The 15,794-nt window shown below is 41.2% G+C and overlaps 1 protein-coding gene across 12 annotated transcripts in view; it reads left to right on the top strand.

Annotated features, from left to right (window-relative positions):
- The window catches only part of hth (Meis homeobox homothorax), a 493,174-nt gene that overhangs the window by 470,779 nt on the left and 6,601 nt on the right, over window positions 1–15,794 (top strand). For 5 of the 12 annotated variants that reach the window (XM_083118881.1, XM_083118886.1, XM_083118882.1 and 2 more), the window contains 2 exons: window positions 4,713–4,780; window positions 15,265–15,444. In XM_083118881.1, the coding sequence (XP_082975007.1) occupies window positions 4,713–4,780; window positions 15,265–15,422 (226 nt within the window). In that variant the 3' untranslated portion in view covers window positions 15,423–15,444. Of the gene's footprint in view, window positions 1–4,712; window positions 4,781–4,878; window positions 4,938–15,264; window positions 15,445–15,794 lie in introns of those variants that run through there. The other 7 variants (XM_083118885.1, XM_083118892.1, XM_083118883.1 and 4 more) reach the window with 5 other exon arrangements.

The following is a 15,794-nucleotide window of genomic DNA, read 5'->3' as shown; positions in this document are numbered from 1 at the left end:
AATCCGTTTAGGTTTTAATGCGAAATGAAAATCGATATATTCAAAAAATTCAGAAGAGTCCTGATTGAGACAACCCTCTGTATTCGTGGAATCCTGATCTCGTACTCGAAATTTGATCAGACTCCAATCTTATTTATTCTACAGTCCTGCTCAGACAAATTGGCACATTCTTGAACTGTTCAGCCTTATAAAGTGTGCCACTTTATGTGAACAGTAGTGTACTAATTCGTGCAACGTCGAAAAATACAGTGGAACACCGACACCGGATTTACGTTGGAGGATTTTTTTCTGACCGTAACTCCTCTAGTTACGGTTTTTAGAAAACATATGTAATCGTTTTTCACTGTGATGTGTACGTAGTAGATACTATTTGAAACAGAAATTCTCGGCACCTTTAACTGACTTCTAGGTTAATTTCTATAACTCTACTGGTACGGCATTTGACACACTTTCTTTTCTGGTCATTGGAAAAAAGTCATAGGCTACTGGTGCCTTATCTTTCCATAAGGTCGTATTCGAACAGTTTTTCTTTCTATACCAAGAAATAAACAAGTATGCACTAGTATTTATAGTAGAGTTGCGTTAAAAATTTCAATGGCTTGGATTGTATTGTATCAATTGGTGCCTTGTTCCGTCGAAAGCTCTGTTCTTCTTGCGCCCTCTGTTAGGTACGTTTGAGGTTTTCGTGGCATTACGCATGCTCGAACTACAAAACTTGTATTAATATTCATTAAGTCAACGATTAAGAAAAGTCACGGCAATTAAATAATACACTCACAGAATCTATTTCGGAAGTATCGTAAACGATGTTGGTGTCATGTAATAACAAAAAAAAAAAAATGAATCGCCTTGATTTTTTTCTACTAACAGTGTAATTCGTCTACGTTGTGGGGAAAGAATCGAAAGCAAGACCTAATTATACGAGCGGATATGGACTGACGTATCCACGGAGGCTTAAATAAACAAAACTTCACCTGCTTAACCTAATTACAAGCTTATTTCTGCTATTATATGACTACTTGTTCATATCCTATCAATGTTGTTGTTGCCTAAATCGTTCTTGTTGTCTTTCATTCACTTACAGAGAGAGTTTCGGACTTCCCTTTACACCATGAAAATGGACTAATATCAGTGGATATTTTTCGTGCATTCTGTTTCACTGTTATAGTTTACCGTGCTAACGTCAGATTGAATTCAGTGTCCTGCACAAAGTTACACAAGAAAAGAAGTTACCCTGTGTGTAATTACACACTCCGTCTAGTTCCGCTGTCCACATTTCTTTCATGACCTATCTCGTTACATTGAGAAAGACGGCGCCCCCTGGGGAATGCAAACAGAACAAGAGCAGATAGAAAAACAGGGACTGGAATGTCAGTGTAAAATCTCCCTTTATTTATGCCCTTTCTCCATTGCCATGTTCCGAACGGGCGGCTACGCGACATAGCACAGATTTCTCTCGCACCTGCTGTTCCCCTTGGCACATCTCATTTGCGGACCGCGTCTCCGCTGCGAGCATGCCCTCAGGACGTATTGGGAACCGTTCCAGAAGATTCCGCGGGATAAGGGGGAAGGGAAGGGGAGGCCGTGGATCAGACATGGCGCTTCCAGCCGCGTGCAAAGTTCCAAAAATATCCTCGGAAGTCTAAATCCTTTGGAATCCCTCAAGCCAAAAGGCTACATCAAGAGTCTTGCAGATCATCAGCGTATGAGTTCGGGTTCGGTTGTGACCAATCACAGTTACGTCAATTTCCTGCTGTTTCACATCTGCATGTGTGAGAAAACATATCAAAAGAACATTTAATTATTACAGTAACAGAAATTATCTTGTATTACGAACGAAAAGAAAATTAAACCAATTTTTTAAAAGGTTAAAAATCTTCTAGTCCTCTTGTTTTGCTCCTATCTGGAATGATGCTGTGCAATCTTTGTTTGCGTGCTACTGCATTTGCATATATGTGTTATAGACTTAAGGAAGCATTATTTTTTAGTGTAATTTGTGATTCAGTTTTTGTTATTGCTAGAAATACAAGGATTGAGCCACATGGCTTTAGTCCACTTAAGAAAGCATAATATCTCTACACTGGTAACGCTTGTGTTACGAATTTCAGGAACACAGTTTGTTCTTTGTTGTTTTCTCCATCTTTTACTTTGTTTTCCTCTTATTATATTCAGAAGGACATCCTCCTTTAATTACCACCCTACCCTTCCTTCGTTCTGTCACTACTGGGTGTTAGATTACCTTATCCTGGTCTGTTTTCAAATTAATGGTCATGAAAATATTAAGTGTAATTTATAAGATACCTGGATTTAAGAATACTGTGTGGCACTTGTACCCCCGTGTCCTCATACTATTAGTAGATCTGAAGGTAGTGCATATGTAATACATGTGTGTACTATTAGCAAATTTAGTTTTTTCCTTGTCATGGTAAAACTAATTGGAATATCTTGGAAGCTTCTAGACATTGTTAACTTCTTGAATTCTAAGCTGTTTGTAATATAGACATAGCTGGTGTCTTAAAGCTTCCACGGTGATTCCAGACTTAGTCTGTGTTTCTTTTGCAACAATTTCATCACATTTTAAATCGTGTATTTCTGATTATTGTAACCGTAAGCCTCTGCTGAAGTATATGAGCCTAGTATGCATACTTTTTGCCGTCGTTCTTTATCTCGGCGTGACAGATCTTCGAACACTAGGATTATCGCAGATGCACCTGTGTCTCATTTTCCTTGTTATCCCTCAGTAAACATGTTATTCTTAACATGTTGGAGGAGTAATGTCGAGGCACGATGCAAAGTGAGTGCTGCTTGCAACATTTACTAAACCAGTGGAGATATTTGCCTTACATTAAAATAGGAACTGCAAATCATTGGGCAAATATTTTGGTGTAAAAGAGATGAAGTAACAGTTGATTGGAGTGGAGAAGGTTACAGAATATTGAACCGCGTAATCCATGTTCCTAACCTAATATTACTCTAATTTAAATCAAGAACACTTGGATGGGCGGGCCGAGAGTAGGACCCTTTTTATGTAGAAAGGACAATGTCGATATGGACTTTAAGGAGATTGGCAGTTTCGGTCAATATTGGATTTATATTAGTAATGCTGGAGACATGTGAAATGTGTGCGTTGCTTTGCTGTCGAGGGATTAGTTTGTTCATGCAAATGTTTGAGGTACATAATAATATGCACCCGAACCTCTAGTATTGCACACTGTGAATGGGTAAAATGACTTTTGTCGTGGTCTTCTAACTTTCAGCTTTATCAAATTAGAAATGAAGCATATTGGTGTTGCAGAAGAGTAGATTAAAATAAGTGACGACAGTTTGTTGTCTGTTCTCCACATTCAAAAGAAGGAGAAAATTTAATCGCAGCATCGAGGAAGGCGCAACTTATCAAAAGAGAAAAGGAGTTTCTTTGCAATCTTAGTTCGTAAGGTAAATTTTCCACCAAGCGGCGGCGCGCTTTGTGTCACACGCGAAAAGCTTTTCAGCTGCTCGTGGCTATTCCGGCTGGTTGGGCAAGGCCTTGCACCAGCCAGAAATAGGAGCCACATAGGTAGGTGGTCGGCTTGCAGTTACATTGTAAATGATTCCTAGTTGATGTTGTGTGTGACGTTCATATTTCTTTTTCTTATTCTCTGCAGAAGACAATGGTCCATGTCGGAGGTGACGCCACTGCAATTATGCACATGTATTCTCTTGCAGGTAGTCTCCAAGGGGTACCCAAGGACAATCGTCTCTTTTGTCTGGTAGCTACGACGCTTAGGTGTCAGAGTGTGAATCTCATCCTCCTTCATCTTGAAGGAGAAAATCTTATCAATGTAATCAATGTTCAGAGTGCCATGAATATCTGTGTCGTAGCTATCAGATATATATTTTCCATCAGAGGCACGGAGCACGTACATGAAAGCAACCAAAGCAACTTCATCATTTTTGGTCACAATTATCAGGGCTAGTTACCACCATTTCTTATATAGATTTTAATCTTTGAATAATTGAGTATATTTTTCGCTCGGTATTTTTAGTATCTTCTGTCTACGATGCTTTTCTTCAAACTTTTGCCTGGAAAAATATTAGGATTTAATTCGTAACTGCCTACTTATCAAATTCAAGGGCCTCACCGATGGCGTAGTGGTAACGTCGTGGCCTTGTAATAAAGGGGTCGCAGGTTCGATACCCTGTGGAGGCACATTTCACGGTTGTTCGGATCCCACTCTAAACTGTAGGTCCAGCCCCGGTTAGCCTATTTGTGCATAAAGTGGACTTTAAAACAACAATTTAAAGAAATCAAATTCTAGTTCTGTTCATATATACTAAACGACATTTCTATGCTCGTAATTCAGTGGATCATTTCTAGAAGGCAGTAATATTCAGTCAGCTAGTAGTAGCGGATAATAACCGAATAAGTTTTGAGAGTCCAAGAAAATCTTAAGCATAATAGTAGTTATCGTTATTAGTACTTCATAAATATCTCTTTATAAATTTTCTTCCAATTATGGCGCCCGAACAGGGACCATGTTTTTCTTTCAAATTCTTACATGTGTGTTTTGCTTAAATTTGAAGTTGCCTTTGTATGTCTGTGCGTGTTTCTGGTGGTATTTACCCTCAACTTAAATTATTAGTAGTGAATTAGTGTAGGAACCCCCCACAAATTTGCGGGAGCCCGACCAACCATTGATTTTTTTATCTCCTTTTCTTTTCTCGTTTCTCAGGTTTATCAACGCGAGGCGAAGGATCGTGCAGCCACTCATAGACCAATCTAATAGGGCAGGTGCCAGTGGTAAGTGAGCGCTCAGCTCAAAATTTTCACTTTATAAAGTATTTTCCCAGCACCCGGGTCAGCTAACCCCACTCTTTTCTCTCTTTTCTGTCCTAAAGGTTCATCAACGCTCGGCGCCGAATTGTGCAGCCCATGATAGACCAATCGAATCGAGCGGGTAAGTCCGCCTTAGGCACTGTAAGTACACTCGTCAGCATAAAAGAAGTCCAGTTGTGTAGTGGAAGAAATTGCACGGATGCATATACTTATTTTATAGAAATCCATATTTTCTTCTTGATGTTATGTGTAGTAAGTACTGCTTGTTAATTTCTTGGAGGCCTGCTTTAAATTGGCCTATGCCGCTGAAGGCGAAATTAATAACTGACACATTGGAGGTTTTTGTCTCTCGGTAGCAAATTAATTCGACTCTATTAACAGCTTCAGATATGATTCATACTAGGCTTCAAGGCTGCAGATTTAAGTACCTGTGGTTTGCCAAAAAAGAAGGTGAGGAACATGAATTGTGTGTCATTATCAGTGCTCCATTTGATCATTGTGAATGGGAAGTACTCCCATGAAAATGGATAAAAAAGGTTGAAACACTGCATTTTTGCACAATCCTTGACTACTGCATTCAGCCAGAAAACAGGGTTTCAAGGGCTTGGGTTTTGTTACTTACACATTCTGCAATTCACTTCAGTATTATTTCTATTTGTGTTTTGGGTGTTTACTTCACTTTACTGCCTCTCCAGGTTAATCACAATGGTGAGGATGAATAATGAAATAGATCACAAGCTTACATGTGAGTAATAATGTCTACTTTGAATCCAAATTTTCAAGTACAATATTTGCTAGTCAACTTACCAGGTAAAGATGCCTAAATGAAACTAGATTCAAAGGCACATGAAAGTCAATTACTCAAGACATGTTGAATTATGAGATGTCATCAAGAAAAATGGCCAAATTTAACTCGGTCCTCACAAAATTTATATTATTTTTAAGAGTTGTTTAACAAGATAGTTTGCTCTACGTAAGTGACATAAACCTCCTTTGCATGCGCAATGTGTCTGTTATTTTATTCAATAACTTTGTAAGATAATTATGCTACAAAATTGTGCTCTCGTCAGTTGTGGACAATAAGAGCACAAGTGTAGATTCATGTGCAAGTGTATATATATGTTAGCTGAACAGTAAATGAAAGAAACAACTTTTCCATGAGTACAAATTTGCATATCACAGAGATGGTTCTGCTCGATGCTCACAATTTGTAGACTTAGCCAAAGGAAGGCGGCATATTAATGTTAATATGCTTAATATGCTCATTGAAGGTTTTATTGAGATCCATTGGAACGAGAACATAATTTTAAGTTGTAATTTATGCTGACGTGTGTACAGTTGTAGAGAAAGAAACAATTTCACCCTCCTTAGCTCCCCCGTGTATTCGTGTACAACCCTCAAATACGGTTTAGATTATATTGCTGTATACAAAAGTACACATTCGAATGGACTAAGAAAAAGAGGCATTAAAGAACATTTCAATTGTTAATAATGTATATGCGTGGAGAATAGAATGAAATCTCACTCAGGCATTGTTGTTACTCGTGTACTGTAAGATGCTGTACATGATTGGGTGTCTTACATTCGAAAATGTTGAACTTCTTTCTTCATGCCCATAAGGAAATGTGCAGTATATAATATTTGATAATTATAATGTACTACCGTTTGACAGTGTTCACTACATTGAAAACGAAAGTTTACTGATAATAACATTGCAAAATATCTTGTTCTTATACTATAGCACATTACTAGCTCAATGACTTAAGCAAAGCGTTCGACTAAGCAGAGGGAACGAAACAAACATTTTTATACGGAACGAGTGAAGTGTCTAAGAAATTTTCGAGCAGGACGAAGAAGCTAGGACGTAACTTCCGTAACATCATCTTTGTTCAGCATTAAGCACACCGCTGTTGAAACAGAAACTGATTATACCGATATCTTATGGAGAAATGAAGCTGAGTTATTGAACTCCCGAACGGCTCTTGTTCAGCCGTACACCTCACTTGCTTAATTGTCACTTTCGGGGTTGATATGCCGTAAATCACTTTCACTGCATGGGAAATTCTGGGGAATTGACATTTACACATACAATCAAACTGAAAGAACATTTACAACCTGTTTAAGTTCACCAGGATGATGACTCTTCTCCAACGTGTACTAGTTTAATGCGACAATGCATTCTTTTCAGAAGCTTTTCAGATTTTGTCATGATGAGAACCTTTTTCTGGCGAACTAAGGCCCATAAGCATTAACCTTCAGCCACACTTAATGGGAATAAATGTCAGCTACTTTCGCAGCTCCACAAATCTGTAATTATTAAGACAGTCATGTTGTGATTTGTAGGTCATAATATGAAGATTATTTTTCTTTTTTTATCCGTTGAGTTCCTGTTACGACATGGAACGGCTTCGGTGCAAAACTACGTTGCATAAAGGACAAAATACCGCATTTAACAGCTATTTGAGTCTAAAGAGATTTCTGCCTCGCAGCAGCCTAACAGTAGCTGTTGCCACGCGTTTCGCAAAGTAATTAATGGATCTTCATATTGCCCTGTAACTTTCACCTCGTGTAGAGGTACATGTGGGTTTTATGTGCTGTTTGTGGCAAGCCAAGTAGCGCAGGATGATGGAATCGTTTGGCTCAGAAGAGTCCATTTTTTCACATAACTCATGGTAATCCAACTACCTTGTGGAGATTTTACAAAATATAGATGTCTATCATGCTCTCTACGGACAAAATACAATCACAAATTGTTTATTGTGGAGAAATGAAACGCGAACAATTTGGGGGATAGAAATAAGAATTTTAATCTGTTTCTGTTTGTATTGCTACAACGTTAAACAGGTTACACGCCTTATGATGATTACTTTGAATAACAACAATGTTCTTGTAGATCAAAATTCCTCACATAATATTAGTGCTATAGGAAACATCTCTGTACATTCCCCCATCTTTTTTTTTCTTAATATGGGAACTTATCATTGCCATTATTGTCCTTTTACGACACAGTACAGTCTATACAGGGTCCTAATGGGACAATGGAGATCTGGGAGGAGTGGATGATGTCAGAAGTTCTTTCTTCGATTGACACGTTTATCAATTGAGGAAACTGTCGGAGAGCTGAGTGGACCACACCACATCTGTGGCTAGATCGAAAGCATGTGTGAGCACCTTCCTAGCATTCGTGGCAGGCTTCGATGTGCAGCGAACAACTTTTTCTTAAGATTCGTTGAAGACTAGTGAGAAAGGTAATGCCATTTAACAGTTGCTGAATCACTAACTCTGACCTACAGCTGAATCAGTCACTGACTTCTCTGCAGTTCTGAACATACTTGTAGTAAAGGAATCGTAGGCTTGATTCTGAGCGGGACAAACAATTCAGTGGTTCAGTCCTGATAAAGTGGACTTGAAGATCTTCTCTCTTTGGCCATATTAATTGTTGCCAAAATATCAAACCCGAATCGAACCTGCATTGCATTTTTATAGTTCCTTCTGATGCTTAAGTTACACAGTCTTCTGCACTCCGTTCTTCAAGTACTGGGAATCTGAAGAGACGAGATGAATCTCTTACAGCATCCTGCAGGATCGCGTTTTCTTCTTTTCTCCCGAGGTCTCATTTTTACGAAGCTATAAACCTTTAGTATTCTGCTGATACCAATTACGCCGGATCTTATCGCAGCTTGGCACCTATTACGGGGAAAGAAAGCATCTGAGAGGGGGTAGGGGAGAAAGCCCCCTAAAAAGTCACCCCCTCCCTACGTTTTTCTTTTAAGACCGCGAGATGGAGAGTGTGGATTTTTATAGACTTCCCCCGCTGCATGTGCTATGATGAGTCTGGGAATGCCGCTTTCCCGCAACTTGAACATTTCTTCCTGTCCTGAGGGGGTTACACCAGCCCGAAAAATTGCTCACAAGACACCAGTAGTAGCCCTCCTGGATGCTGAGGGGAAGCTGGAGAGAGTTTCTAAAGAAGCGGGATGGAAGTTCTCGGAAGTTCAGGACATTTTCCTCGATTTCAGGATGTCGGATTTGCAAAGTTATTTTCAAGTTCTTTTGAAGTTCTCGAGGAGTAGCTGGACCTGTTTTATAGAAAGTACAAATTTATTCAGCCAGCATAACCAGTTATAACCTCATGCTCGTTGCGCGTATAGATGTCTCTAGTGCCGATAATGAAGAAGAATTGGTATCAAAATTGACCGATGATAATTTTGAAGGACAAATTAGTCAACACAAATTATCTGCACTATTTCGATCAGTTTGTCATTTGAAACGTGGCGATATTGGAAGAAATCTGGAAAGATTAGATTAGCTTCGATGATTCTTTCAGAAGGATTAGCAGAATGTACATATGAATTGAATGAGATTTAAAGCGTAAGCACTGGTAAGTTGAAATAATAAGTAGTTTGTTCTCGCACGCGTGTGTATGTAGATATTGTACTCTATTGTGATGAATATTTGCCGGAGTAGTATAGCGAATTTTATCCCTCGGGCTTGGACGTTCTCCAACGGGTTGCAGTGCTTCCCCGATGGCGCAGTGGTAGCCTCATCACCTTGTAATCAAGAGGTTCCGGGTTCAATACCCGGTGGAGGCAGCACATAGTGGTTCGGAACCCACTTTAAACTATAGGTCCAATCCCGATTAGCCTTACTGTGCATAAAGTGCACTTAAAACACCAACTCAATCAATCCAATGGGTTGCTAGATGTTCAACTTTACTTAGTCAGCTGCAAGAAGAGAGAATTGGGCTTGATTGGCTGAAAATATTTAGAATGTGCCTACACTGAAATCGCAAAATTATAATTGAAATATCGAGGCGAAAATTTGCGGATACCGTTTGGTCTGTGGCCGTGAAATTTTAGAAATATTATCTGCGGGTATCGTGTTCAATGTTCAAGCTACGTAAATTTATTTTTTGTGTATAACGTAAGAGATGCAACTGGTACGGACCTGAATGTCGCAATAGTTTAAACGCCAAAGGTGGAAGCAAAGAGTTTGTGCGAACATTCAGCAATGTAGTTGTACCGATACGCGTCGTTGCTTTGAATTATTGGCTGTCAAGACGCCAATGCATACCTAGTACAGTTTTCAAGATTATTGGGCGCACGCGTCCGCTCCCATCTCCCTAATTTCGACGCCCGTGGGACTTACCTTACTACAGACGGAGAGTGAGAGAGAGAGAGAGAATCTGGCAGTAAATGTCAAAAGTCGGAAGTTGGGCACGAGACACCAGAAAAATAAAAGACAGTCGCACATTCCAATGCGGAAATGAAGCTCTTTCGAGTTTTTCCTTTGTGTTTAATTTTACCATAAACCGCACGCAGGACGTGTGCCGCTGGAGAACTCTGCAGCCGTTTTGAATGAGCTTTACGGAGACTTAAAGCAATGCTTGGCAGGAATTAACAACCCCAATTCACGGGGAAGGTCCTCCCCCCTCTCCCCCACGCTCTTCTCAACCGTCTCGTTCCGAGTTGTTTATGGGCCCCGGCAAAGAAGTAATCGTAAATTAAAGTAGCTTTTAAAAACCTCCTCCTTTCGGAAAAGTGCGGAGGATTGCGAATTTTAAATGCTCGTTTATCCCCGCGCGCGACCAGCTTAAATCGCAACAAAGATGCTTGGAATTATGGTCGTGGGTTAATGGCCTGGGACGATCCGTTCTTGAACGCACTGAAGTTGGTACTTTTCAAGTTTCGAGCCGCTGTCTTTTCACTTCTCCGTTGCCTTTCACTGCATTTGCTCCTCGTGACTGGCTTTATGGTCTACAAGAAGTGCGTGGGATGTTCGGAAAGTAAGTTTACCCACTTGGCGAAGTCGTAACTTGGGCGGAATCGCCCTATCTCCCGGCGCGAGACCCGCTTTTCTGGCAGTGACCCACTGTTACCTACGAAGGAACTTGCGGTCAAACAGCCAATTAGACCAACCGCGGCAACCTTTCAAACACTCCTCCCAGAAGCAGCCCGCAAGGAAACAGGATTTTGTCAAAATAACCGTTCTGCCCTGTGATTGCACACATGTTCCTACCGAGACGGCACTGTAACACCTTATTGTTGTCGAGTTTGTTTTTGAAGTCCACGTTTTGCACAGAAAGGCTAATAGGAACTGGACCTACAGTTTAAAGTACGATCCGAACCACTATGTGACTCCAACCCGCGATCCCTTAACTGCAAGGCGATGAAGATACCACTACACCATCAGGGAGGCGATCTTTCAATCGTATTACAATTGGCAACATACTAATGAGGTTGTATGTATGCAAGCTCCCTAACAAGTACTTGTGGGTTTGGAGTCGGATCGAATCGGCTGAAATATTTCTGGTTTTCATCATTAGAACGAAATAGCTTCAGTCCCAAGTCTATTGAAGAGACCTAACGTTTGCGATTTCACCTCCACTGTTCATATTCATAAAGATACAGGAACACATTTGGTTTGGGATATATCGTCTACTTTTAACGCGCGAAACTACATAAAAGCATCCTAAATAATTCTCAGGAACCGGGGTATGCGAGGGATTGATCTGTAACTTTAAATTTGGGAATTGACTAGTCTAGGGTCGAACATTCGATATTTTGAGGCTTTTTCTCACTGGCTGATATCCGTCGTTGTGGGAGGAAACAGCCGCGAAATTCCTGTATCCAATTTTTTCCGAATTCGTAACATTTTACCACATTTCTATAGCCCGTCTACCACCAAAGTTAATTCTCGTATTTCTTTTCTGATGATGCTCTCATTTAGTTTTTCTGAGAGTTTTCATTTTCGTTTTTTCCCCTTTGCTTTTATTTTATTAATTTTGTTTTTCCCAGCTTGTTCAGAGGAAATTTTTCGTTGTGTTTTCCTCCATGTGTGCCAGAGGGCTTGGAGGGAGACTGGCCCACGCGCGCACACATGAGACCAGGAGAGGATGGGGGTAATGGGGGGGAGAGGGGGGACATGGGTAATTGAAACGAACCACAACACAGTTTTGCACTAGCCAATACTGTCGAGCTACCGTGGACTCGCTCCCAGTCTAATAAATAACACTGCACATTTCCACGTCCACCCTACCCCATGTGTGTGCTAGCTTTCCCCTCCACCCCCCTTTTTTTTTCAGTCTCTCTCTATTTCGACTTTTGCAGTATCGCTCTCCTCCCCATCCCCCTCTTCCATTCCGGGCTGAAAGCGAGTTTACGCTGGCAATGGAGGACGGTCGCTTCTAACCCATTCCGAGGCAGTTTTCATCCGACCAAGTGAAATCCTGGTCGGCGGACCTGTCACGGTTCGGATTGTAGTAGCTTGATGGATCGTCCCACAGAGGGCAGCAGCTACCGTCTCTCTCTCTCTCTCTCTCTCCCTCTCTGCCACTATCGGAATGAGAGACACAAGAGGGAGAAAAAAAAGAGGAGGGGCTTACATCTAGAGCTTTACGCACACATACACACTACAGTACTCTCGTAGCTTGTTTTTACAAAAATATATTACCTGCGGATATTCTTTTTTTGTAGCGACAGTTCGAGAAAGAGAAATATACACGAAACGCACAGGGGAAATAAAGAGAGAGATAAAACGAACGAGAAACTAGACGAAACAACATCGAAATAGGTACACAAAAAAAAAAAAAAAAAAAAAAAAGGGATGAAAATGCACATCGACTTGCATAGTGTGGCGAGACAAGATAAGCTTGCGGGTTCTTGCGAAGAAAGACTTTCAGATGTCGCCACTGTGAATTCGTCAGATGATGAATTGTCTTCACTGTAGTACCGTGAAACTTATTTCGTTAAAGAGACGCGATGTTTCCTGGTCAAACTTTATCTATAGCTTCAGTGAGAGTGTAGCAAGTGACTCTCCCGCTAAGCTTTCCATTGGCCAAACTGGCTACTCTTCTCACGTCAATGTCTGCACAACCTAAACGGTTGAAAACGTATCGAAGAAAACTGGCATACATGTCGCACAAAGATAGCTAGACCAGATTCAGAAATTTCAGCCGTTTTGAGCCTACGCAGGGCACTTGGTAGTCACTTTGTAAGGTGTAGAATAAAATAACTACAAGGATACGATTTAAATGGTGTAACGTAATACCCTGTTGTGGAATTGAGATGTACAGTCATTGGCAATAAAAATCGGACACATAGATCCTGAAATTTCGCTTCCTCAATGTGTTGTGTGTGCTGCCTAACTTTACGGCGACATAATTTCTATGCCAAGAGCTGCCATCGCCGTAGAGGTAGGCAACACGCATAGTATATTACCGGGGTGAGAGTATTTAAAGACCTGGTGTCCCATTTTTATTGCCGGTGACTGTACGTACAATGCAAACTTCACGGTTATTGTTAAGCCTACGATGGAGGCGTACCACATTTTTAAGCCAGTGAAACTCTTCCGATAAATGACCTCTGCATCTAGTTTTCTAGAATATATATTGTGTGAATTAAGAGTGAAACAATAGTATAATTACAAAAGTTGTACAACACTCAAAATATGTCCTGACCACTCCATGAGATGAACGGTAGCATATATCCAACATTCAGTGCAGCATAACAGCGCAGGACGTTAGAACAGCCACCTTTGCGAAGACACCAAGTGTCAACCTTGCTTTCAAGTAGCACACCCTGGACAGCATTTTGCAGACTAGCGAGGCTCTGGCGTCTGGACTCACGGCAAGTATAATCCTCCATGAGGCTCTTGTTGTGTGGTGTCCTTGTGTGTTTGGGATTGTCCTTTCACCATTTCTTATCACTTTTCATCCTCGTCCTCGAGATTAGCCAAAAGGGGCAGAAGAGCGAAGTAAAATAGACTAAATCAGTCAATCGAAGCTGGAAAAGTACCGCATAACGACCAATCGCCTTCCTGCCTCAGTGTACTGTGGACTGCCAACTTGATAATATGCAAATGGAATATATTTTCTCAAACACAGCTCTGAAGATTTTGGGAAAGATTTAACAGTGATGGCATAACAGGACATCCATTCATATTTTGGTCCTCGGTGTGGGATGACGCAGTCGATCTCCCCGTATAAACCGGGATGAGAAACAGAAACTCCTTCCCAGCGCCAACCCTTGGGAGAAGACCAGACGCAGCTTCTCCAAGGGCTCTCCCCTGGACACATCTGCAGACTCGATTTCCTACCGCCCCGTGCCTCCCCAACCTTGAAACCGTTATTGTTCCGTATGTATTGAGAAAGACCCCATGAGCCGGAAATCCCCCCGAACCAAGAACCGGAACCCGGAAATGTGGTAGAAGCGGGAGGGGCGAGGATATTTCTTCCCTTTACAAGCGACGATTGTCGAATGGGATTCCTTGCAATCCCGGACTTCGTGTCGTTACGTCTCCTCCCAAGACAGTGGCTGTAACCAAGCCAGACGGCAGTGTTCCTTCCTAAAACCGTAATTGTTGCCTTCTCCCCTTTGGACTATTCCAGGACGAAAGTGCCGATGACTGTGATAAGATGGTTATCCCGTTGCCTGCAGTGAGAGCGTTTAGTTTCTTCCGAGAACTCTTTTAAGTATCAACTTGAAGAGTGTGTGTTCTTGATTGCCGTAAACCTGGCGCTAAGAAACTACAACGAATGTACAGTCACCGACAATAAAAATGAGACATCTACGTCCTGAAATATTCTCTTCCATGCAAGGCGTTGTGCGTGTTGCCTAGCTGTACAGCGGTGGTAGAAGTTGCCATTGAAAATTTGCTATTAAAATTCACTTAACGCCGTAGAGTTAGGCAACATACACAACGCCTTGCAGGGAAGCGAGTATTTCAGGATCTATATTGCCGTTGACTGTACTCAACAGCAGTTTCCTCATTGGCGAACTTGTACACTGCGTCTACCTTAAACCAACACGATTTTATGCGCCAAGTACTGGATAATTCGAACGGCAATCGTTTCGGGTCTTTGACAAATCGAATTTTGTCAAAAGCTTCTTTTAAGTCCATTTTCCAAACTATTATAATTTAAGGCATAGACCAGAGACGTTCTTACCAAGACTTGAAAATTAGCCTTGAAAGATTGTGTGATGCTGATAAGATAAGAAAATGTTTTTTGATGCCTCTTTTTAATCATCTTGCGGACGAAAGGCAGTAACTATCTGAGATCTCTACATTTCAATAAGTTATCTGTCCAGAAAAAAAAAAAGCGTTGATGAATCTTTAGTAAACAAACGTTAACGTTGTTTCTTATTATCTTGTCATAAAATCAATGAAAATACAACTGAAGTCTAATGGTAGTAATTAATTTTAGTAAAATTCAAAAGATGCATTTATCTTGGGTGCATTGTTGGATAAATGTACAGATAATTGCATGCAATATATTGAATGCAATGTTCCAAAGACTTGAAAATTTAAACTTGCATGTATTGAATGTTTGAATACACTAAAAACATGTGTTTGAGGAAGAGTGGTTGTACCCGGGGGTGCTGGGACGGGTGGGGGGTTGCATTCTGTCTTTTGCGAGTGTAGAACAGGGATATGACCGCGGTGACCAGTTTTCTCCCCTCATGCAGGTCCTAGCGGCGCCTACAGTCCGGACGGAGCCAGCATGGGATACATGATGGACGGGCAGCAGATGATGCACAGGCCTCCCGGAGATCCCGCCTTCCACAACGAGTACCATTACCCGCCGCAGTACTACGGACACCTGTAGCGACTCGCCGAGCTCACGATAGGTAAGTGTATTTTTTTTTCTAGTTCGCTACACTTTTTGATACTAGGTGTCAGGCTGGTTCAAGGAAATGACGTTCAACCAAGTAGACGAATAGCGGTGTTCAGGTTCCGAAGATTCAACAAATGCCTGTTTGCTGCATTTGGTTAGTTGGCACGCACCACGTGACCATACACCACACACAACACCGCTCCAGAACGTAGTGCAAACGGTGCAGAGAGCAAATACACTAATTGACACCAATCAACGAAGTAGAGAGTCAAACAGTGCAGCGAACTGGATGAGGCTACTCTATACCATTGTTGTAAAGTTAAGACTGAAGCACACGCGGCTAGATTTGCTGCTTGGACTTGG

The sequence above is a fragment of the Lepisma saccharinum genome, chromosome 3, assembly GCF_977018435.1.
Source record: "Lepisma saccharinum chromosome 3, izLepSacc3.1, whole genome shotgun sequence".
NCBI lineage: Eukaryota > Metazoa > Arthropoda > Insecta > Zygentoma > Lepismatidae > Lepisma > Lepisma saccharinum.
The sequence above is the reverse complement of the archived record's forward strand: the minus strand, read 5'-3'. Positions and strand labels throughout refer to the sequence as shown.